Genomic DNA, 26,107 nt, shown 5'->3' with positions numbered 1-26,107 from the left:
TAAAGTTGGAATGTAACTCTACCTGTGAAATCTCACCCCTACATCCCAGCTCTGGACCAGTCCTGCCTCGAGGCAGGGGAAAGTGAACACTCCCTAACCAGCACTAGTCCCAACCCAGCTCAGCCCTGGTTCATTATCTTTTGTCCGTGTCTCAGCCTGGAACCTCCTGATGCCTCGTTTCTCTGAGACCTGGGGTCCTGGCTTCAAACCCTGGAATCTGTAGCTGAGCATCCTCTCCCTAACAACCTCTGACCGCTTGAACGTCTGTCAAACAGCCCTGTCACTGACCCTCTCTGTCATAGATACAACTACCTGACCTTTGAAAGACCTACTGCTCTGGAAACCTCTCCCTGTGGCTGGAATCAGGGTCTGCTTGGCCTCTAACCTTAGACATTTCTAACCCAACCCTTCTGCACCCCACTCAACCCTGGTTCCAACCCATTCTATGTATTTCAGAATTGTCTGGTCTTCATTAAGACTTTTCTGTTATCTTTGAGATCTTAAGCTTGTGCCCTTATTTCCATAGGTTACAGAGAAAATTAATGACATCCAAAGACTGGTTGTGAACTAGATATTAGGAAATCTGGCAATTAGAATCTTGTTCATTTAATATAAGTAGAAAGAGAATCCTGATTTATTAGTTTCTTTTTACCATAGCAGATAGCGGCTGCTTTGGGGTGGGGGGTTGAATTTTTTTATTTTTGTCACCTCAAGTACTTTGTAAAACCAGATGGAAGAAAAATAAATAATCATTGTTTGGCACTAGGAGAAAGCATGTTCAGAAATAATGTTTAAAACCTCTGTGAGACCGGTCAGAATGGCCATCATCAAACAATCTACAAACAATAAATGCTGGAGAGGGTGTGGAGAAAAGGGAACCCTCTTGCACTGTTGGTGGGAATGTAAATTGATACAGCCACTATGGAGAACAGTATGGAGGTTCCTTAAAAATCTAAAAATAGAGCCACCATATAACCCAGCAATCCCACTCTCGGGGCATATACCCTGAGAATACCATCGTTCAAAGAGTCATGTACCACAGTGTTCATTGAAGCATTATTTACAATAGCCAGGACATGGAAGCAACCTAAGTGTCCATCGACAGATGAATGGATAAAGAAGATGTGGCACATATATACAATGGAATATTACTCAGCCATAAAAAGGAATGAAATTGAGTTATTTGTATTGAGGTGGATGGACCTAGAGATTGTCATACAGAGAGAAGTAAGTCAGAAAGAGAAAAACAAATACTGTGTGCTAACACATATATATGGAACCTTAAAAAAAAAATGGTTCTGAAGAACCTAAGGGCAGGACAGGAATAAAGACGCAGACATAGAGAATGGACCTGAGAACACGGTGGGGCGGTGGGAGGCGGGGCGGCACAGGGGGAAGGGCAGGGGAAAGGGTAAGCTGGGACGAAGTGAGAGAGTGGCATGGACATATATACACTACCAAATGTAAAACAGATAGCTAGTGGGAAGCAGCCGCATAGCACAGGGAGATCAGCTCGGTGCTTTGAGACCACCTAGAGGGGTGGGATAGGGAGGGTGGGAGGGAGGTTCAAGAAGGAGGGGATGTGGGGATATATGTATATGTATAGCTGATTCACTTTGTTATACAGCAGAAACTAACACAACATTGTAAAGCAATTAAACTCCAATAAAGATGTAAAAATAAATAAATCAATAAAACCTCTGTGGGACTCACTTTAAGGAACAGATTTTCAATATTGCCTTAATCAAGCCTCTTTTTCTTGATTAAGCCTGTCACTACTCAGTTCAAAATAAGAAGCAGTCAATAACGAACCTGCTCATTTACAATTATTATTTGTGAAATAAGACAGCCTAACTACAAATGCAGGACAGGAAGCTGGACTGTAAAATTCAGCCCTAGACGTGAGTGTTCTTCCTCCTCTCCTTCCCCTTCATGCTGGGGCTATTTTTATCTTAATAAGATTCTAATATGAGACCTTATTTTGAGGGCAATAATTGGTTTAACATCTTACTCCAGGATTATCCCATAAGAGCCCTATAGTGGTTTCAGGTATTTAAATGCAAACAGCCTTAAAGATGCACTAAGCTCCCAAATCTTGATCCCATCAAAGCAACAAGTGTCCGTACCCTCAGATATAAAAAACTCTAGCAAGGAGGAGAAGCTGGCTTCAGCCAACAAAAGGAGCTGTAAAGAAAAAGATCTGCCGGATGTACTTTATAATTGGGCAAACAGTTTCTGACTTGTTTAAATATAATTTGGGGAAGGTACACAGCAGAAATAAGTAGAGGTGGAAATTTAATATAACGGAATAGGTACTGCATGTGGGGTTGGTCAGATCAAGAATTTAAATCTCAACTCTGGGGCTTCCCTGGTGGCGCAGTGGTTAAGAATCCGCCTGCCAATGCAGGGGATACGGGTTCAAGCCCTGGTCCGGGAAGATCCCACATGCCACAGAGCAACTCAGCCCACGTGCCACAACTACTGAGCCTGCGCTCTAGAGCCCGCGAGGCACAACTACCGAAGCCCGTGCGCTTAGAGCCCGTGCTCTGCAACAAGAGAAGCCACTGCAGTGAGAAGCCCGCGCACCCCAACGAAGAGCAGCCCCCGCTCACCACAACTAGAGAGAGCCCGCGCGTAGCAACGAAGACCCAACGCAGCCAAAAATAAATGAATTAATTAAATCAATAAATCTCAACTCTGCCGAGGACTTGATATGTCACTCTGGCCATCTGGCTCTATATCCATGAACTTCAGTTTCTCACCTCTAAAATGATGGGCCTAGGCACCTGGGTCCCAGCCTTCAAGGATGAGCAGCCTCTTGGTTGATCTGCTCACCTCCAAGTCTGCCAACTGCCCCTTTCTCCTCCACCTCCTTGTCAACCCCGTCCCCAGTCACTGTGGCGGGGACCCTACCAGCCACGTGCATCCTGGACACAGCTGATCGGAGCTGGGGGCAGGGGGTACCTACTGGAGGCTGGGCCAATGGGCCCCTCCCCAGGGGAATGATGAATTGGAAATAAGGGAATGTAGAGCAGGAGCTGCCATGCACTCTCTTTCCCATACACAGAAAAGAGAAAGATGGTCTGGAACAAGGGAAAGAAATTAAGCAAGAGGGTGGGGATTAAAGAAATTAAGAAACGTGGGGACTGTGATGGAGATGGAGTTACTTTTGGGGGTAATGAAAATGTTCTGGAAGTAAATAGTGATCATGGTTGTACAATTTTGAAGATATCCTAAAAACCATCAAACTGTACACTTTAAAAAGGTTAAATTTATGGTATATCGCAATTTTTTTTAAGTTAAAAAAAAAAAAGGAAAAGCAGAGCCTGGATTTCTTATTTCTCCACAACTCCCCGCCCCCATGCCTGCTGTCAGATTCTGTATCTTATAACAACTTCCTCTATTTGCTTAAACAAGTAGCTTTCAGTCACTTGCAAACAAAGGCGTTCCAATGAATATACCCCTTCTACCAAATGTTATGAATTCACAGCTATAGTTGAGAGTAGAAATCTCTCTTTCAATTCAAATTTAAGCCAGAACATAGGTTTGAAAAACAAAAACAAGGAGGAAAAGAATTCCCTTTCCTAACATTTCTCAGAAAGTGCTCCTCAAGATACTAGTCTGTCATCCTCCAAGGAGGGTAAAGTATGTCCACAGTCAAATAAGATAGGAAATATAATACAGTACATGTCCACTTTGCAGAACTGCATTACACGTTAGCATATTTAAGCTTGGGGTAAGTTTAACATTGTTCAGCAAAGCATTTTCCCAGCTAATTTGACCACATACGCCTTTTCCATTGCAGCCCACTGAGTAATAATACGAGGGATTGTATTCCATGGAACACACTTTGGGAAATGCTGTCCTCACCCAATCATGGACACAGGCCAGTCAGATCTACAGAAATCCACAGGGTAAAGGGTAGAATTCAGACAACTACCAAGATGATTCCATCCTAAAAAGGGCTTTGACTTTATCTCAGTATTTCCTCAGTATTAGCCCGAGTCATTAACTAATAAATATGGTTCTGCTGATCACAGGAATGTCATTTAAATTAGATAAAATCTTCTATGTATACATAAAAGAGAAAAGCAAAGAAACACGATCTGGGACTCAGTTTCTTCTCTTGGGACCCAATAATAGCACTTACCTTGATGTGGAACTCCAGGTTCTCGTCCATGGAATAGATGTGGTCAAAGATGTCGTGTGCGATCCTCGGGATGATGCCCATGAGTTGAGGGTCGTGTAGCTTCCCCTAGTGAGTGAAAAAGACAAACACAGGGAGCTAAAGAGTGCTGGGCGACATGTGAGAGGGAGTGAAGGGACCAAACCTGGGCTTCTTAAACAGGATCCCGTGGAACAGGGAGCACCACGCAGGACTGCCTGCTCCCTAGGAGGTCTACCCGACCTGCCAACAGACCGACAGTTAGCTGGGTAACTCAACCAGGCAGGGGAGAGCATGTCCTGCTGGCCTTGAAGGCCCCCAATATCCCCTCGTGCTGTCACTGCAGGCAGCAGATCAGTGTGTGTGTGGGTAGGAAGGAGGGAAAGGGAGAAAGAATGAGGTTACGTGTGTGACTGTAACATACTAAATGTGGGCTGTGTTTCGGAAATTTTACAAACTGACCAGAACCTGCAAATCCAAGTTAATCTGCCTTAATGAAATCACCTTGCGAGCTGATAGATAACAGTTTCATTCACATCATCGTTGCTCGAAAATTTCTAAGAAACTTATTCTGGAAATACCTTCAGTAGCACTTGACACACCAATCAAGAAAATCCATTTTATCGATTTCTTTTTAAAATCTGTAATTCCCAGCCCAAACTGTTCCAAATAATTTTTGACTGTTTCTAATACATAAATCTGCTTATAAAATCTTCTCTTATTCTTTCCTGGCCTTTTTCCACTTCTATTCATTTTACCTAAGGTGTGGATGGATGGGTGAATGTTTCTGTTATTTGGACTATCACTAAATCCATTTTCAAGATCCAGAATTTGCCACCTCTGAAGAGTTTCAAAAAGAGACAGCATAGGACCTGAAAGCAATTCCTAAAGAAGAGTTCTAGAAGTGTTTCAAGCAACAGGCTTAGCAAGGACCTCGGTGCACAACTCCCAGAGAGCCTTCTTCATGCCCACACCAAAGGAACACTGAAAAGTTCTATCACGGGTTAAACAACCCGTCGGCAGACAAACACACGTCTAAAGGGATTGCCAGCAACTGTCTTCCCAGAGAATCACACATGCCTTTGAGAAGTTCTAAGACTCTAGGAAGAAACGGAACTGGAAGCAAAGCCAGTCTGCTCTTTAGTTTTCCAGCGATGCTCAACAGCCTTTACAACTTTGACTCATACATCTTTGTTCAAAATCTGCCCAATACCTGCAAGATCTGCTTTGTCTTCCTCAATTAAGTCCTCTCTTTCTTTCAGAGGTTCACTGCCTGGTGCTTCTCTAACAAGATGACTTCCGAGCCAACATCTGAGTTACCAAAAGCAAGAAGTTGCATGAACCCTGGCACTGACTACAGGCCACAAAGCACTTTCCATTATGAGTCCTCCTTCACGCACCTGATTCCCGACCTTCCACTCTGTTCAAAGCAAGAGAAAAGCCGAATTCAGACACATCTGGCCTCTGGCTCTCACTCGGAAAACAGGTACTCTTCTGGAATGCCTCATCTGCTAAGGACCCTAAATCATTTGATGTGTTTCTATTGTTTTTCAGTTTAACTGTACACTCCCTAAAGGCAGGGTGGCCAGTGCATATGTATTTCCTCCCACTGCTTATGATACTTAGTATAGTATCTACTGCATAGAATTACTGTAGAATTTAAATTAAACAGGGCTTCCCTGGTGACGCAGTGGTTGACAGTCCACCTGCCGATGCAAGGGACGTGGGTTTGTGCCCCGGTCCGGGAAGATCCCACATGCCGCGGAGCGGCTGGGCCCGTGAGCCATGGCCGCTGAGCCTGCGCGTCCGGAGCCTGTGGTCCGCAATGGGAGAGGCCACAACAGTGAGAGGCCCACGTATTGCGAAAAAAAAAAATAAATAAATAAAAAATAACTTAAACAGTATATATAATGTACTCAGTGACAATAAATGTTGTTATTCAGCTCATGATACATTCTCTCAAGAAGTTGCTGGGGTTTACTTGACTTGAAGAGTCTGAAAACATGTTTCCACCCCAAACCATTAATATATATATCTAATGAAAACGAAACCAAATCACTTGTTTTGTCTTATGATGGCCTTCTGTTTTATGTTTTATGATGGTCTCCTAGACCATCATAAAACATGTAACAAATCAAATATTGGACCCTACCTGCTCTGGACTATGGAATTTGCTGGCAGAAATGGTACCTACATTGAAAACACAGTCAAATGCAACACCACTGGGCCAATCTGACTCAAGAGGGTCCAAAGAGTGCCCTACATGCTGCCACCCAGAGCTCTTTAATAATTCATCATAATCCTTTAGCTTCTCTTCAGTGGCCCACAGCCAAAGACGAATGATCAATAATCCAAAAATCATTTATAATTGACTCAAATCTCTTTCCCTAGATGCTTTCCCTTTCAACGGATTTATCTTCCAATTGATTCTGGGTGCACACAAGTATTGACATCCCTTGTTTGCCTTTGGCAGGGTAAGAATCAAGGCAGAGCTAGGATGAGTCTGGACACTTCCTGTTTTGTTGCCCTGAAGACCCAACCCGAAAATCACATGACAAGGAGCACATATTCATTTGGAGAACACCTAATAATACCCCCATCCCCACAGTGACAGAGGGATGTCCAAGTCTACCACAGGTTTAGGGGCTGGGATGCTTGCTCTAGCTCATAAACCCAGGAGTGTGAGGGCTTTTATGCTCAGTAAACAAAGGCTGCCAAAACAATCTGTATGAGGGCTTCCCTGGTGGCGCAGTGGTTGAGAGTCCGCTTGGGGATGCAGGGGACACGGGTTCGTGCCCCGGTCCGGGAGGATCCCACATGCCGCGGAGCGGCTGGGCCCATTAGCCATGGCCGCTGGGCCTGCGCGTCCGGAGCCTGTGCTCCGCAACGGGAGAGGCCACAACAGTGAGAGGCCCGCATACCGCAAAAAAAAAAAAAAAAAAAATCTTTGTGTGTGTGTGTGTGTGTGTGTGGTGTTAATGTACATGGTGTGTAGTGTGCGTGTGTGTGGCGTTCACATACATAGTGTGGATGTGTGTCATGTGGGTGTGTGTAGTGCTGGCTTCTGTGGTGGTGATGTATGTAGTTTGGGTGTGCTGTGGCTGTGTGTTCATGTAGTGTGTGTATCTGCAGTATATGTGGTGTGTGCAGTGTGTGGGTGTGAGTGGCATGTGGATGTGTGTGCAGGGCTATCGATGTGTGGTGGGTGTGTGGCATGGAGGGGTGTGAGGTATGTGCGTGGTGAGGACGGATGTGTGTGGTGTGTGTATGAGACAGAGAGGTGTTCCAGAAAGGTCTTCACTGCATCTATGTTGACTGCTTTGCAAATGAAATGCACATGTACGCATACAATAAACAGTCACCTCAGGCAATAAAAGGTGGTCAGGAGGCAAAGAGCTATAGAAACTCAGAACAGAAAAGTCCCTTCCAGCTGGGGTGATATGGATGGCTTCCTTGAGAGACACCAAATCCTGAGGGATGAGTAAGATTAAGGACGGACAAAGAGGATGTGGGCAGAGGAGAGGAGATGGGAGTAACAGAACAAAGGTAGGAACTGAGAGAACAACGACAAGTTTAGTCGGCTGGAGCATCAGGGATGGACTCGAGGGGAATGTCCCACTCCGTCTTCTCGTTTCTCCCAGAAAGCAAAAAGAAGAGACATTTTAATGCTTGCATCCTGTATAATCCTCTTCAAAAACTTTTCCCACTTCTGAAGGTGGCCTTCTCGGAGCACACGTGAAAGCAGAAAGCAGACCCAGGCCACTGGCCACAGAACAAGACTCCCTTTGTTCCAGCCCCAGTGGCCGCCTCAGCCTCCCAAGCAGGACAGAGTTTCCTGAAACACTTAAGATGGGAGAGCAGGGGGCCTGTCAGCGCAAGAGCACCAATGCACTCAGACAGGCTCATTAAAAATCACTTGGCAACTCCTCGCAGCAGAGCAGCCCGCACCCTTCCAGGGCCTCCAGGTGTCCCTTTGGGCAGAAGGAAAAACATTGCGTGTCTCCATCCATCTAAATCCATGTGCAGAAGAGGGCCACAAAGTGAGGCATGGGGCCGAGAGAAGCCCTTCCCAGCCTCCCGCGCTGAACGAAGGCCCAGCCCTCTCTTCCCCGGGCAGCCGGCACCCAGGGACCTCTCTTCCAACCCTCCCCGAGCGCTGCCCGCCAGAGCCCAGCCAGGGCCCAGTGCACCAAGGGTCCTATGGAGCTTAGCACCAACACTGCCAAGTATTTCCTCTTTGCACTGAAAATCCGCCTGAAATGCGCCATTTTCGGAAGCTAATCTTTCCAATTTTATGTCGGCTCATCTGTTTGTTCCCCTCAGGAGAAGGTATGGAATCACCACTGGATGTCAGACCCAAAATGGAGGGGATTAAAATGAAAAACAGCTTTTAAATGTGACACTTTCTGTCCATTCAGGGAGTTAACAGCCCCTTGCAAAAGCCTTTAAAGGATCACAATGTGTAATGCTGAATACATAAAATCCTCCTTTCAGATGGTGAGAGCCCTGCAGGGTTTTTTTAAATTTAATTGCATTCCAGGATCTTGGGTTTCCTGGTCTCCTACAGCCTCTGGATTTCAGCTTCGGGTTCCTCCTTTCCTCTGTTTTCCTCTAAAATATCCCCTACCTTTTCTCCGACCTAAAATCACCCAACAGAAAGAGCCAGATGAAGTGTGTGTAGGGGGTGAGAAGGTGCTAGAAAAGGACCCACAGCCACCCCTCTCCTTCCTCCTGTGGGCCTAAGCATGTGATCCTTCAAAGTCACGATAAAGAAAAGCAGCTCATTACCAGCAACCTTTTAAAACTGGCAAGGATGGAAAGGAGACAGAATTCAGGCAACTGTTAGAGTGGCCCGCACAGAATCCCATTCCCTTTAGGTCCCGTGGCTCCCTCTGGACCCACAGCACTGCTCCAGGAGTTGCGTGGCTGACACCGTGAGTCACAGAGGGCTGGCGATACCCTCATTTAATAAGACGTCTCCAATTTTAGTGTGAAAGAGCTGGCATACCTCTTTGCCATCTCCTCACACCCACCTACCCCTGCCATACACACAAAACACAAACTAAGGTTTTACTCTGGGGACAGGTCTCTCCTTTGATAGTTTACAGTTTAAATTTCTGACATTTAGCAAACACCTTGTATTTCCCAAAGACGAATTAATCCCAAAGCTTAAAAGGTCACTCGTAGAGGCGTTTTTGTAAGATGTGGGGGGATTTTAAATATGGCATTTTTTGTATTGTATGTTGTTTGGTAACTTTCCAAAGAACTAAGGAATGATTCCCTCATGAGAAGCCATCTCTTAATCAATCAATCAATCTCTCTCTCTCTCTTTCTCTCTCTCTCTCTCTCATGCCTTATGAACCATGAAGAAGGTTCTGTCCATGGTTACTGGAGTGGGTGGAACTTAGGAAATGTATGCCACTGCGGCTTTCTAGCACCTAGAAGGTTAAGGGTCTGGGGCCCAGGAGGAGACACAGGCGAGGGGCCAGAGCCGGAGAGTGGGGACGGCCGTGCCTGTACCACCATTTCCAAGGAGTACTGCAGTAGGATGTGAGATGCAGAGGAGACGGAAAGGCTCAGGTGTCAGGAAACAGTCCTGCTCCGTCTAGAAAAGGTGGCAAATAAACCTCGTGCTTCCTTTAATCCGTACAATCTCTGAACCACTCTGTCTCCAGCAAAATGGGGGGGAAGCGAGTCAACACAACAGGAATGAGATCCCCGGAGGCACACCCCACACTTGAAATCGGTGTGAGCAGAACATCAGAGCCCTGAGGATTTTAGCCTCGAGCCTTTGAAATCTCTTCTTCAATAGCAATGATTCATAAGCTAAACCGATGCTGCAGCAGCGTCTCGGTGACATTCCCAAGAGGGGACAGTAAATGAAAAACATAAGCTTGAAGGATTAAGGATTCATCTTACCCTGCTGCTTGTAAGCTGAATTCCCCAAACTTCCTCTGTGTAGTTTCTTATAATAACTGCTCTTCACCTCGCCTCACCTGTCAGGTGGGCCCAGCCTTTAGAAGAATTATCCAGCCCCAAAGACCACACTGGAGTCCGATCCATGGCAAAAAGCAGGAAAAGAAGAGGTAAAGGGGACCAATTTTGTCTGCAGGCGTGCCTCATCTGGAAGACAGCCTGGAGCCACAGAGCTCCAGAGCTAACAGTTAGAGCTGGTGTCACACCCTCAAGAGCACAGAGAGGCCAGGTGTGTAAGTCTGCGGGGAAGGATGCTGAACACTTGCTCACAATGTGCGTGGAGGGCCCAGCCCCACCAACGTGGGTCAGCCAGGGCCACCATGAGGCTATCATTTTCACAAATACTTTATCGAAGCCTTCCTAGGTGACCACCATGGTCCCACACAATAGCAATGTAAGTAAAAAGGTGAACAAGACATTGAAGAGCACTGCTCCAGTGAAGCTTACACTTTATATTATGGTGAAATTTCACCCAGAGTTGCTAGATCTTCAGCATTTTCAACCAAAGTTGGACACTTAGAATTATTTGAAACCATCTCATTTTAAACACTGCCTGCAATTAAAAACAAACCAAAAACAAAAAACACTGTGCAGGTCAAACAAAAATATGTCTGTGGGCTGCATTTGGTCCACAAGCCAACTTCTCTCAACCTCTGACCTACCATTTTTCATTTATTCAGAAGAGACTCACCTCCCCAGAGGCCCTTCTTAGACTAAATGATTTTCACAGCAGACTTTCTCAGTAAGATTGGGGCGGCAGTCCACAGGGATATTCACACCACTGTTTAGATTATCGATGATTATTTTAAATAGAATTTATTATTCCTATTTTGACAGAGCTATCAACAAAGGATTTTCTACAATACTGAACTCCTGAGATTTTATTACTCAACAATATTTTTAAAACTCCTCAAAGACACAAAAAATTGTGACACGAACATAACCATCCCTTAACCATCTACTGCCCCGTCAAACAGCCGCATGCACCTCGCATATTGCTGGAAGCACCACTTCCGTTCAGTCATCTCAGAGACGACATAACAGCACGCTGCAACCTTACCTCCATGGTGTGCGTTTTTCCTGATGATGTCTGTCCATACGCAAAAATTGTCCCATTATAACCCTCAAGGACATCTGTGAGCAAGAAAAAAAATTAACTCATTACTTTGATTGCATGCTAGTGCTGGTTGCCTGTTTTAAAACTGCATTTTCCAAATGGCCCACCTCATTTTTCACACAAATGATGTATTTCAACTCCATGTGCATTTTAAGTAGAATTGTGAGATAAAAGCAGGAACGAGGGCCTCCACTGCTCCACAAAATAAAAAGAAATGGACTCACATGGCTACAGAATATATTAATGAAGAAGGAGGCAGACACACTTTCTCCTGGTAACATCAAAATCGAAACAGGTATCGAGCAGTGTATTTTCTTTTTAGTAGAAAGGTATTTGAGTTTTCTTCTCCACGTTGATCTCTTGAGATCAGTTGAGGTGGGGAAAAAAAAACCCAAAACATTATGTGCCCTGAGTGTCTGGAGTGAGGTGTAGAATAGGATTTCTCTCCTGAAGATCTGTTTTGGGTCGGTTTAAACCCTGGCCCCGGCAGGCTCCTTGGGGAGGTTTCTTGAGAAGGCCGTGCTAAGCCCCTTCAGAGCAGAGCTACTCCACAGCTGGGGGGACAGGGTCCCACTCTATAAACTGAGACACACGGTGACAATCCGATCAGCCCGGAAACCAACTGGGCCCTGACTCGAATTTAGGGCCTCTGTTTTTTCAGTGACTGTGCTAGCAAGATGACCCTGGCCCAAGAGCATCGGGAATTTCTTTTAGTCAAACAAGAAGCAGACTGTGCCCCACGCTGCAGGCCGCTTCCCTCTCTCTCATCCAGGGACGAGGGGAGGCGTGCGGACAGATGGACTGACCCTGCTATGAGCTGACGATTATCTGTGGGAATTCTTTCAAAGCAGCAAAGGTGATTAAAATATATTTAGTGCTCATTTCCCTCGATCCTACTTCATCCACATAAACATCACTGAAAGCGGAATGATGCATAATTAATATTCCCTGACCCACCATCTCTATATAAAGGGAGGAAGTCCTCATTCCTAAAAGCACAGAGGGGTGGGGACAGGAGCCCCATAAGGGGGTGTCCTCTCCAAGGCCACTTACAGAAAAATCAAGCCAGCCAATCAGCTCCATCTATTTCAGGCCCTGATTAGGTTGGTTGGTTTGCTTTCTTGGTCTCTCTCAATTTTATGATGCTGGTTAGTTTCTGCTGTTTTGTTGGGTCTTTTTTTTTTTTTTTTGCGGTACGCGGGCCCCTCACTGCTGCGGCCCCTCCCGTTGCGGAGCACAGGCTCCGGATGCGCAGGCTCAGCAGCCATGGCTCACGGGCCCAGCCGCTCGGCGGCATGTGGGATCCTCCCGGACCGGGGCACAAACCCGTGTCCCCTGCATCGGCAGACGGACTCTCAACCACTGCGCCACCAGGGAAGCCCCTGTTGGGTCTTTTAAAAAAAAATTTTAATGCACATTGTACTGGTCTGAGGTTTTGGAGTGTGAACTGGGATCAGAAAAGAAAGCAGGATTTTCCCTCGGGTAGCTAAAAAAAGAAAAATTAAGTGGCAGTTTTTTTTAATCCTGGCAGCCCTCAAGAGTTTGTGTCAAGCTATATTGAGAGAGAGAAAATGTTCGCACGTATCCAACTTCTGGTAATGGTTTCCCTGGTAACGGGGGAAGCAAAAACGTGAAGACTACAGTGTAAGGGTTGGAGGTTCAAGCTTCAGTTTTCTCAAAAGTGCCAACTTGCCCAGAGAAAAGATTTCTACAGTCTGAAAATGGTGGCCAGAGTGGAGAGCTTCTACACAACCACAAATGTGACAGGCTTTCAGGGACCAAAGAAAGTGGTCTCCACCCTTGGTGGTTGTTTTCAAATTCTACATATCCATGGCACAAACAACTCCAGACAACGAGAATTTCAGCCACAATCCCAGCGCTAAAACTCCTGTTTATTAGAGACTAAAGCTCTCCCCCAAACTGAAAGGGCTTTCTTTCTTATCTTAAGTCCCTGTGGAGGAAGTAGCCTGGGACGACCCCTTACCTCAGGTGTTGGGGCAGGAAGACGGCAGCCAAGGCCAGGGGTCCAGCTCCCTGGGTTCCTCATCACAGCCGCTGGCCACCCTACTCATTCGCCTGCACATACAGGCGGCCCTGAACAACTGCCCCATGCTGAAGAAACCTCAGCTCAGAACCCAGCTCTGCAGATGGGAGAAAACCCAGCACTTGCTTCTTCCTCCGCCAGGAAGCAATGGGACCAAGGCATCTGAATGTTGCCCCGCAGACAACCCCCAGGCTCAGTCCACCCCTCTAAATCCACCCTCGCTAAGAGAATGCACAATCCTCCTAACTCCTAGGGAGTCACTGCTCACCAAACTCCCTCAGGTTAAGGACTGGGGCACATATATGAAAACAAGAGCTCACGGACAGCATCACTTGTTTGGGGTAGACAGCTGAGAGGCACACGAGACTCTTACTTGGAGAATCCCTGATTCTTTGCTGCGGCTATTTCAACACTGCGGGCAATTTCTTAGGGTTTTTTTTTTTTTTTTTTTTGAGAAGAAGAGAACACATAAGAGAAGCCCATTAGGACAAACTCCGTGTGGCCTTTTTTTTTTAACATCTTTATTGGCGTATAATTGCTTTAGAATGTTGTGTTAGTTTCTGCTGTATAACAAAGTGAATCAGCTATACAAATACATATGTTCCCATATCCCCTCCCTCTTGCATCTCCCTCCCTCTCTCACCCTCCCTATCCCAGCCCTCTAGGTGGTCACAAAGCACGGAGCTGATCTCCCTGTGCTATGCGGCTGCTTCCCACTAGCTATTTTACGTTTGGTAGTGTATATATGTCCACGCCACTCTCTCACTTTGTCACAGCTTAACTTCCCCATCCCCCGTGTGGCCTTTAAAGTGTTCAGAATCATGTTACAATTAATTTGTTGTTGGAGAACCCACCTCTGGTGCTCAAGGTTGAACAGGGCTGATGCCGCCCTCTATCAACTGGATTCCGAATCAGAAGGTAATTTTAAAAGAAAACAGAAAACTCTTCAAACCCAGTGTTCTCTACTTTCTTCCAAACTCCAGGTCTGGGGGAGTTTGTTTGTTGTTGAGGCTGTATTTGCTTATGAGAGGAGAGGAGAGGCCGGGAGGGGGGCGCAGCACAAAAGTGCATCTGGGGCTGGACCACTGAGATATGGGGAGATGGACACCCGCCAAGCACAGAGAGATGAGGGAACAGGCCTGTGCTCGGTGCCACTGAGCCACACAACCAACCCGCCTGCCTCTCGCAGAAACAGCCCACAGAAAGGCACTTTCATCACGCTGAGGGACAGGTCCTGGGGCCGAGGAGAGCATTTGTTTCAGAGTCTCCGCCATAACATAATGACTGTTTCTATACACCAGCCACAGAGCCAGGAACCAGCCCAGCTGGACAGAACCTTTCTTTGTGATGGAGTCTGGCGTGATGTGACCTCAGCTCACACCACACAGCCAGCGGCGCCCCACGAGCACAGCACACGTCCATCGAGCGGCCAAGCAAACCCAAAAGAGAGTCCACAGCGGGTGGGAAGAGCCCTGGGAGGGAGGAGTGGAACGGGGTCCTTGAAAATACTTGCTGCTTCCCGGTGCAGCCTTGAGAGCCAAGCTTTCCATCCTAGGTTTTATTAGTTCTGAGTCCAGGTCTTGCTGAAGCAGAAGAGTTAGTTCCATTATCAGGTAAGAATCTGGGGAAGACATAATCATACCTACGCACCAGGGTGCCTGAGGAGGCTGCTGTGGCCTCCTATCGACTCTCCAGGTGAAACAGTGGCCTGGTCGTGGCACCAGAGCCCCTGGCAATAGTGGCTGCAACTCATCGCTGGCTTGGAATCCTAAGGCTTTTGCCAGCCAACCACACTTCTCAGGCAGGCGGTGCCCAGAGAACGCAGAGGCCGTTCTGCCGAATGCCAGAGGCCAACCGGGATACTGGCCCCACCAGTCCGAGGGCAGGCACTGTGCCCAGGTGAGGGCGTGCAGCGTCTCAGAATGGAAGTGTGTCTCACTATCGGCAGACAGCCAGGGCCACCCTTCAGCTCTGGAACCCAGTCTCCGTTCTCCGTTCTCTCCCCTCTCCCCTTCCCCACCGCCATTCCTACCCCTGTCTTTTTGCAATGTGGTCCATATGGCCTGATGGAAAAGGAACAACTCATAAAATAATTATCAAATGCTCATTATGGGCCCACCAGAAAAGTGGGGGCAGGATAGTAAAATTCAAGTAAGTCAGACGAACTCAGGTTCGAGGCCCAGCCTCGCTTCACTACTCCCTCAACGACCTGGCCAAGTTACTTCACCTCAATTTCCTCTTTAGTACAAAGGGAATAATAATGTTCACACCTCATAAAGTTGTAAAGATTTAAAATGCAATAACATATGTAAAATGCATACGGGGTGCCTGACAGATAACAGCAGCTAAATAAATATAATTCTTCTTAAGAGTCATATATAATAAAATAATAAAATAGATCTGATAATATCCTAAGCTTGTGACTCTTCAATGGGTCCACATCACCTATAAGATAAAGCCCTTCAACTTCTATCAAATTCTGGTCCAGTCTAATTTTATAGGTCTCATAGCCATGCACCCTGTACCATTCTAAGCTGCCCATATAATTTGGGTCTTTATGCTTTTGCTATTTCTTCTGCTTGTACCACCCTGCATTTTCTATGCTCCTCAGAACCCAACCTTTCCAAGAAGCCTTCATTCTCCAATCCTCCTCTCTACCCACCAAAACCAGTAGTGACTTTCTTCTGTGCTCCCACAGCATTTTGCACACACTCATCCTAAAGCACATAATCCCCACGTGTATGATAATTGTGCATGCGTCTGTCTCTTTCCCTATACTCAAAGATTCTTGCAGTCTTATGTATCTTGGTGACTCCAGTCCCTAGCAGTACTTACCACATGGCAAATACCTAATATACTTTCATAAAAATATGAATGAAAGAAACAACTAAATGAAGGCAATTTAAAGAAATTAGAACTGGAAAACAAGAAACCATCTTCTCTAGCACTGGATGGTCTACATCCAGTTAATTTGGAAGGCAAATGCCAGGGGTGGCTTCTGTAGGCTGGGACGCAGTTATTCTTATTTCAGTAATAGTGTCCGGTAACCATGGTTTTTAATTCCTAGGGCATCCATAGGAACCTTTCTATTTACCATGCTGGTACTCACAAACCCTATAACCTCTTCTAGAAGAACTGGAAGAGATTCTACAGACTCTTTCAGAAGCTGTTTTGAGAAATACACACCAGATAAAAAGGGGAGCGTGGGAGGTGCCAGGATTCTACAATCAAATGTTCGAAATATTTTTTTTTAACTCAGTGAAGTTGAAGGGAATGCAAAGACTGAGAGAGAATAAAGCTGTCCAGTTAAAAGGAGTCTTCCTGATCTCAAAAACATTAAGGGTTTAGATAGACTTGAAAAGAAAGCTCACCAGTCCACTACATTACCATGAATCACAGAGACCACAATTTAAACTTCCTTTAGAAGTCATTTAATTCAATTCTTGGCCTCTAGAAAAAAAAGACCTCCACTGCACCACCTTCCATACTTGATGTAAATAGGGCTTGTCAGGGCCACAGATGCCTCAGCTGTACCTAGTAATCTATTCCAAGCAGTTCTTTCTTATATGCCTACATTTTATCTTGCTGATGCAGAAATACACAGCCACTTCCCCTCACACTAGCCTCAGTGGATATTAAAAAAAGTTAAATTTGGTCTTCATTATGCCCCTAATAATTTTCTTTCAAGGGAGAATAAGATACTCTTTATTGCTACAAAATGAGTATGTTCATGTTATATGTATGGTGCCCAAGAAATGTCTGTTTACTATATCATGTCAGAGCCTGATTTTATTCTATTATTATTATTTTAATTAACTAATTAATTAATTATTGGCTGTGTTGGGTCTTCATTGCTGTGCGCGGGCTGTCTCTAGCTGCAGAGTGCGGGGTCCATTCCTCACTGCGGTGCGCGGGCCTCTCACTGCAGTGGCCTCTCTTGCTGCAGAGCATGGGCTCCAGGCATGCGGGCTTCAGTAGTTGTGGCACGCGGGCTCAGCACTTGTGGCACACAGGCTCCAGAGCGCAGGCGCAGCAGTTGTGGCACACGGGCCCAATTGCTCCGCGGCATGTGGGATCCGATCCTCCCGGACCAGGGATCAAACCTGTGTCCCCTGCATTGGCAGGCAGATTCCCAATCACTGCGCCACCAGGGAAGTCCCAATTTTATTCTAAATAGTTTTCTTTGTGGCTCACTATATATTTGGGCCTCAAGTTATCCATAGTTAGGGTGCCCATAGGAACCCCCCAGGGATTGCCCATTTCTGACATTTCATATATTATAGAGAATTCCAAGCGCTGAAAGGACCCAAACTTATCTAGTAAATAAAGACTCAAAGATTATTATGATTGTTTGTTAATCACAGGATTTTTAAAAAACAGAGTGTATCCATCCCTAATTACAATGTCAACTTAGAGAGGGCAGGTATGTGTTTAAATGGCCCTAACGCTTAGCATAGCACGTAGTAAATACTATTTAGATCTGATAATGAAGGAGGAGAGAAAAACAAGGAAATTCTGGCTCATATGTGATTAATCTTACTTTAATAAAAATATGAAAGAGTCTGACAATAGAGGGGAAGGAGGGCTGACTAGAAGCAAACTAGAACTATATATTCCAGAAAGAAAGAGCAAATATGTTTAGATAGAAAGAGAAGCAAAAGAGTAGAAGTAGAGAGAAGACAAAAATTACCACCAGATACAGGCCCAAACGATTAATTCAAAAAAAGCTCATATTCAGGCATATTTTTTCCTCTTCAATTTTCTATAATAATCTTACTGTGAACACCGTCTAATTTAATTGATGTCTGCAACAAGAATGTGAATAACCATACACCTCAGCAAGGAACATTACATTCTGATGGGCGTCTCCCACGCAGGTGTCCAGGGTCAGAATTAATCTAACAGATGTACTCAGGGCTGATTTTCATGCATTTCAAGTAGTTAGGTTAGTCAGCTCAGCTTCTAAAAATAAGTGGATCTAATATGACAAGATGTTTGGGGGTTTTTTGTTTGTTTGTTTGTTTTACTTTTCACTCTTTGAATCTAGCACTGCCTATAAAAGTGGCAGCATCGAGACATTTGAAAGCACAATTGCTGCAGCATTCCAATTTGAAGGCAAGGATTTAAGGATGAAAAGCAAAGTATGAAAGGCAAAGATGCCCCTCAGCTCTGTCCAGATGGTGAGCTCCCCAAAGGCAAGCTCCACCCTGCCCCCGATTTAAAAGGGCAAGGTAGAGCAACGTGTAAATTGCTTTGTCTCCTTGCTGTTATTTTGACACAGATCCTTCAGGACCAAGGCCAGTCCCAGAGAATAGGATTGATCTCTAAGACACAGATTCAGGCTTCAGGCTACCTATGGGGAAGAACAGATGTCAGGATCTGGGTGGCATGCTTGAAAGTGGGTTAGATGAAAGTATCATTGAGGAATGCTGACTAGCAAGAACAACTCACTAACCAGCAAGGTAATGTGATCTTAGGATGCTGTAGAAAATTCCTTGATGCCCAAGAATTTCCCACATTTAAAGCTTCTTCCTGAAGACTATACTTTCAGGGATCATTTCTATTGACACATACATACTACTATATATAAATAGATAACTGTATAGCACAGAGAACTCTACTCAGTACTCTGTAATAGCCTATATGGGAAAAGAAGCTAAAAAAGAGTAGATATAGGTATATGTATAACAGATTCACTTTGCTGTACACCTGAAACTAACACAACATTGTAAATCGATTATACCCCAATAAAAAAATTTAAAATTAAAAAAGAAAAAAAAGCTTCTTTCTGAAGAGACAGATGCACAAAATAAATCAACCAAAAATACACAACTGGAGTCTCAGAATAGATATTTTTCTCCTGAGGAGGTACTATACCTTCAGCAGTATTTTAGAACCATTACAGAAATAGCGTGACTATAGCTTACCTTGCTTTTAAACTTCTGGGTGACAGAATAACTCTGCCCAAAAGGTGGCAAAAGAAATAAAGAAATCTCCTTGGAAAGGAGGTATTGAGGAGTTAAATAACTTGCCTGACATCACAGCAAATCAGGGCCAGAACTCACTATAATTCAGTGTTTCCAATTAGCAGGCCTCTGCTTATGGTCAAAGGGTATTGATTCCTAGGCTGCGAATACCACTTACTGTCTTCCATTACTCTGAAGCGCCCCGAGGAAATGAAGAGTTAGCACTTACCTTTGACAATTTGCTTTGCACACGCGTTGTAAACCTGCTCTTGGGTCGTGGTGGGAGGCAGCACTCTGTCGAAGACATATGGCTTTCCTTGCTAGAAGGAAACGGCAAAGCACATTAGACGCTTAGGAAGAAAAGGCACTAATGGCACTAGTCAGACCATAGGCACTAAGTCACCAAGCCCACTCTTTAAGGCAGTTCCTTACCAAGACTAGGGAAATTTTCTTTCTTTTTTTAAAAAATAAATTTATTTATTTATTTTTATTTTTGGCTGCGTTGGGTCTTTGTTGCTGTGCGCGGGCTAAGCGCAGTGAGCGGGGGCTACTCTTCGTTGCAGTGCACAGGCTTCTCATTGCGGTGGCTTCTCTTGTTGCGGAGCACGGGCTCTAGGCACGCGGGCTTCAGTAGTTGTGGCACTCGGGCTCAGTAGTTGTGGCGCATGCGCTTAGTTGCTCCACAGCGTGTGGGATCTTCCCGGACCAGGGCTCGAACCCATGTCCCCTGCATTGGTAGGCGGATTCTTAACCACTGCACCACCAGGGAAGCCTAAGACTAGGGAACTTTTCTAATATGAACGACATGTTTGTGTGTGTGTACTGTATGTTAAGAATATACTGTTTGTGTGTGTGTACTGTATGTTGAGAATCGGAAAGGAGAAAGAAGAAAAACATTTTTTTTCCCTACTTGAAGCACCTTCTCTGATGAAATGTAGGTTGACACGTCATTCACGCATTTAAACAAATATTTAGTCACTGAGAGTTTCTTCTGATCCAGGCATAGACTAGATGCTAACCAAATCAGAAGACAGTCCTGCCTGGAGAACATTCAATCAAGTGTGACAGCTATAATGAACAAGAAAGCAAACACACAGGAAAATGCAACGTGCCTAGGAATAACGTAAAGGGACAGAGGGGATGAGAGAAGGCCAAAGAAGACCTCCATGAAGCAGTAGCAGTTAAGTGGATCTTTAAAAGATCAGAAAGGTGAAGAACCGCGGAAGAACATTCCAGGCAAAGGGTGGAGCAGACAGGAAGGGGCCTGGAGTGCTCAAGGAACTAGAGGGTGTACAAGAGGAGATGGGAAAGGAAATTAGCCAAGGTAACGCACTTGGATTTTATTCAGTGGGAAGATGCCATGATCTGATTTAAGAAGCTGCTCTTAATAGCCAGATATTATTGCTCTGTGTCCTAGATTACTCTAGTGTTTTCTTCACATGCATAAGTGGTGTCTTAACTGGGTGGAGGCTTTGGAGATAAAGGGGGGCCTCTACATAAATATATTTATAAATATATAAATCAAGTGCTCTCCCCAGGTGTGGGCTCTGGGGATTTGGCCCGACACTGGGCTGTGTGCGATTGGAGGAGGGAACTGCCGGAGGGAAGGGAAGAGGTTCTGCTGAGGTGCTACTGACTCCGGAGGTGCAGAGCCCTGACACTCCACCACTCAGCGTTCAACAAGCAGTTACGGGGCGTCTCCACGCCCAGTGCTGCACACTGGGGAAGCAGGTAGGGAGGACAGACACAGCCTCTTCCCCGGGAGAACCCCCCATCACAGCACCTCTTCCCCACCAATTACCACCCAGGCAAGGGGTGGTCCTCCCCCCGGCCCCTTCACCTTCATTTTCCCCAAGTGCAGAAGGGAGGGCAGGAGAAGAGAAGGGAGGAGAGGAGAGAGCCAAGAGCCTCCTTCACTCCCACCCTGCACCTCCTACACGTGGCTCTGGACATGGGGAACCGCCCAAGGACAAGTCTGACACCTTGAAAAGATAACCGCTCACGGGGGATCCAAGGACAAGGCTTGTTACATCCCATAACCTTCACACAAAAGGAAGCACACAGCTGTCAGACCGGCTTAATATTTCACTCCTCTATGTCTATGGTAAAGCCACGTGCAGGTGAGGCTACGCGTTAGGGCTGTGCTCTCGAGCTTTAGCCTTTAAAAAAACAAGATTGCGCCAACCAGGTAAACGAGCTACTTCCAGCTTGGTTTTAGAAAAACATGGAGAATTTTCAGGTACGATCAAATTTTGTTTTTATACAAAGCAGCAGAACCATTCATTCTGTTAAAATTCTGGAAAGGGATTATTTCCTGATGTTTTGTTCCCAGCAAGTCTCATTCAATCAGTGAATCTAGTATTGGGCTGAATGACCACGATTATACTCCTCACTGCAATCTATTGCCAACGATCAGCCCACCATATTCTTAGCAGCTTTATCTATTTGTAAAAGTCAACTAAATGTCAGTAGTGTAAAAGGTTAGAATAAACATTTACAGAGTCTGCCTAAGTGTTTGTCGTCCGCTGAACCTTCTGGAAAGAAAATGCAGCTTTGCTTAATTTAAAACAAATCCATCATTTCTCCAAACTTGATGAGAATCACCAAAATAAACCGTCTTGCGTACAGCATGATCCTGCTTTAGGTTTTAGAGAAAATGCACTTGACACAGCAGGGGAAAGGACCCATTAAATTATAGTATATGATACAAAAAATAGGAGTCCCCAATTTTGCCCTTTAATTTAAAATGTTTGTTGGAGTGTGCTGTGCTTTCACTTTAAAAGACGTAGAAAGCAAGAAATCTCTACTCTTCATTTCAATAGTATCACATTTACCAAGTGACAAACGCATAATATAGCAATTTTCCATAAGCTGAAGTTAATTCCCAAACAGAAACTGCCTTCGAGAAAAGAGAAAATTTAGAAAATGATTTGTTATGAGACTTATCTTGTCAGGATTAGAACATAAATTAGTTAAAAATGTAAGCATTTTTATGTGTCCTTTCATGCGCTGAGGCGGTCATAGGCTTTTATTTTTAAGAACTGACTTGTGGCACAGTGTGCCAGCTGTATATACAATGGCCATTTAAGCAAAAATAACAACAACGAACTCATCACTCTCTGCTGTTTTGGTAAAGAAATGGAAATCTCACAAATCCTGGTCGAGACTGCAGCAAAGACCCCCAGGAGACAAGAGTCTCCCTGTTTCTGATCCCACTGTGGCTGAGGGTTTCTGTGGGCAGGCCATGGGCCCAGCTTGCTCTAGTTGTCACTACATTTGCAGCTGCAGAGTAAATTTTTGGATTTACATCTTAATATGGGTGCTGGGTGCTAACATTTGAAACTGAATGATGAGGTCACCAGTTACTCCTTCTGGAGACACTTTCCTTTCCAGGCACCTATTCAGCACACGGTCCTCTGAGACCTCTCTGGCCACTCTGTCCGTGACCTTTGCTGATGTCTCTTCCAGACTTCTGAGTGACAGTGTGTCCTGGACCCAGACCTCAGCCTCCTCTCTGTAATTCAAATGAACATGTCAGCCTTCAAATCTCACCCAAGCTCCAGATTCATATACTCAATCGCCTGCTAGACATTTCCACTTGGGTGTCCATTAGCCATCTCAAACTTGACTGGACAAAAAAGAACCATCAAGCCCTCTATGTCTGAGTAAGAACTGCACCACCAATCACCTAGTACTCAGGCCAAAATCATCCATCACGTCCCATAGATTCCAAATCCAAAATATATCCCAAATTCTATCGCTTCTCACCATCTACACCACATAACCCCAGTCCAAGCCACCATCGTTTCTCATCAAGACAACAGCTACAGTCTCCTGACCGGTTTCCCTGCCTCCATTCTTGCTCCTAACAATCCAATCTTCACTTAGCAGAGTGAGCTTTCTAGAACTGTAAATCAAATGGTATCATCCCTCTTAAAATTCTCCAGTGGCTCCTATTATACTTAGACTAGACCCTCTCCACCCTCAGCTCCCTGCATTCTCCTCCATCTTGCTACAGCGTAGCCCACTGGACTTCCTTCAGTACCATACTTATTCCTCGGCTCAGAGCCTTTGCTCTTAACGCTTCCACCTTCTTGGAATTCTCTCACTGCAGATCTTCACTTGGCTCACCACAGATCTTCATTTGGCTGTCTCTTCATCCCCTGCCAGATGTCAACTCCAACTTCTCCTCCTTTGAGGGCTTCCGTGACGCTAAACTAAAGCAGCCCCACCCCACCCTGCCATCACTTTCTATTACATTACCCTATTTGGTTTGCTCCACAGAAATTACTATGTGACCCATTCTCAACCAATCAAATGGACCACTACTATTAAAGCATCTAACCGGCTAAGACAGAAGCCATATAAATGCCAAGACCTAATTGCATGTTATGCAAACCTGCTGCAATTTATGAAAGGAATCTGGATGGGACACACACTCCACGTACATTACAACTGAAAATAAGGTAACCCAGCTTTGCCATGGAAGTCTCTCGCAGAGCAGTGCTAATTGCATGGGAACAGTGTAGCTAAATAACTTACCAGGATCACATACAAAAAAATAACAGCAGATGGTTCTTACATTTTTATAGTTAAAAAACAAAAAAGTCAAACCACCAGAATTCCTATCAAGTTATTGAGAGCAAAGTGTCTGTGAACTATATGGCCTGTCTGTTAACACATTTGACCTGTTACCCAACAACTGTTCCCCATCCTGGAAGGAATATTACTCTGGGAGACAGACAAAAGCAAAAGACCCACTTAAAGTTTTAGAAAATGGGCACCAGGAGAGAGGTTAAGGAAACTGAAATTAATTATGCCCAAGAAGAGATAATCAAGAGGTAATCTAATAACAATCTCTGAGACCAACCAAGGGTTGTGACCAAAGGGGGCCAATGATTTAAATGATTTTTCTTCTATCTTTATTAAGAAAGAAAGAAACAGGAAAAAAAGACTTAAATTTCCACAACAAGATTTAAACTCACTCTGTGGGATTATCTTCAGACACTGAGTAGAGGACGTGATTACTGAGAATATCACTAACCTCTCCATCCCAGGTGTTTGCGTGACTTCACTCCTGAAAGTACAGAATATGACAAGTTCTTCCTGTGCTGACCACCTTCTCACTACTGTCCACCAACACCATCACCAGCCACTGTGATCCAAATCCTTTTATATTTTATCTCTTTTAATTCTCACAGTAACTCCATGAGGTAGATATTATTATCTCCATTTCACAAACTGGAAAACTAAGGCCCAGGCACATCACCAGCTCTATTACTTTGGGGAAATTACTTTAAGTCTCTAATTTCAAGTGTTCTTCCTTTACATCATGCTGTTTTCCTAGGTAGCTAATGATTTACTGGAAAAGTAGGAGACACATGGAACAGCAGATGTTAGGACTAACATGAAAGATGGAAGCAAAGCGATTAATGAGGCAACAAAAGACAGAGAGCCCTACCATAGCCTACAGAAGTCGAGACAGCGTTAACCATGAAGCTGGGATTGACAGGAACCCAATGAGGAAAGAAGGGCTTAAGATCAGGAAAGAAGGACAAGACTGGCAAGAAACACGGTGGGCATTATGCACATGGCAAGGCTTCCTTGCAACAGAAGGAATTAAAAACAGGTGAAAGCCAACCAGAGGCAAGGAAAAGGCAGATGTAAGACTTGTTATGAAAAGAAGGAGTTATTAAGAAAAATTCTAAAATTTTTCAGAGCCAAAACGTCCTTGGTCCAAACCCAGCATTGTGTTTTACAGACAAACAAATGAGATTGGGAGAGGGTAGATGACCTGCAGAAAGTCACCCAGCCAGTTAGGTGGCTAGCAGGTCTGTGCCTGGAATCCAGACCTCCTGGCTCCCTGTGTCATGCTCTGAGAGTTCTGGCTTTAGAATCAATTGCTCTCTCTGAACATCAAGGAAACAAGCACGAGCCTCTGGTACTTTTTTCCCCTGCTTTCTTCCCCATCAATTCTAAATTATTTCCAAATATACAATTGATTAGTTCAACAAAGAGTTCTTGCTATGAGAGCTGGAGCAGTACAGCAGGAGAATGAGAATCATGGCCTCTCAGAGTTAACAGGAACTTGAGAGTCAGCCCATCCAATGCCCTCCCAATGCACAGCTCTCATCTCCACAGCCCTGCGAGGCAGCAGGGAACCTGCACGACACTCAACTAGCTCCAAATGTTAGAAAGTTGTGTTCTTGTATCGATTTAAAATCGGCATCCCTGAAGCATCAGACCTGGCGCTGTCCTCCAGAACAAGACAGACCAAGGCTCTTGGCCTACATTTACGTGGCAGTTTTTTTTCACTTTGGGAGCTAAGTGTTCAACATCCAAATCTCTTTTCTCTGAGAGGGAAAGGCAGATGTGCTTCCTTCCGGAAAGGTGTATGGATTTGTCTTGAATTGAAGGACTCCAAAGACGTCCAAGGTTAAGACATCAGTAAAACATTATATTAGTTTGCACAAGAATAAATCAAATAAGATAAACTCATAAACTGTCCAGGGCTTGGCAAACAATCGGAAAGAATGTTTCTAAAACATTAACTAAAAAGCAGGAAGCCTTTGGGTTAATGTTGATGCTCATGTTTTTATTGACACAAATATTCTGCCAGAATAAGTTTTGTTTTGTGTTGTTTATTGAAATACAGCTCACATACCATGAAATTCACCCCTTTAATAAGCAAGTACAATTCAGTGGTTGTCAGAACATCCACTAGGTTGTGCAACCATCACCTCTGTCTAATTCCAGAGCATTTTCATTCCCCTAAAGAGAAACTCTGTACACATTAGCAGTCACTCCCCAGCCTCTCAATTCCCCCTGCCCTGGGAAAC

The 26,107-nt window shown here is 44.9% G+C and overlaps 1 protein-coding gene across 2 annotated transcripts in view; it reads right to left on the bottom strand.

The window, feature by feature from the left end:
* KIF5C (kinesin family member 5C) overlaps positions 1-26,107 on the bottom strand; it is a 166,732-nt gene that overhangs the window by 90,744 nt on the left and 49,881 nt on the right. For both annotated transcript variants that reach the window (XM_079925007.1, XM_079925008.1), the window contains exons 2-4: positions 19,498-19,588; positions 11,202-11,275; positions 4,151-4,255 (exon numbers count right to left, since the gene is read on the bottom strand). In XM_079925007.1, the coding sequence (XP_079781133.1) occupies positions 4,151-4,255; positions 11,202-11,275; positions 19,498-19,588 (270 nt within the window). The remainder of the gene's footprint in view (positions 1-4,150; positions 4,256-11,201; positions 11,276-19,497; positions 19,589-26,107) is intronic.

This window comes from Stenella coeruleoalba (genome assembly GCF_951394435.1).
Source record: "Stenella coeruleoalba genome assembly, chromosome: 6".
Taxonomy (NCBI): domain Eukaryota; kingdom Metazoa; phylum Chordata; class Mammalia; order Artiodactyla; family Delphinidae; genus Stenella; species Stenella coeruleoalba.
This window is presented reverse-complemented; position numbering and strand designations above follow the sequence as displayed.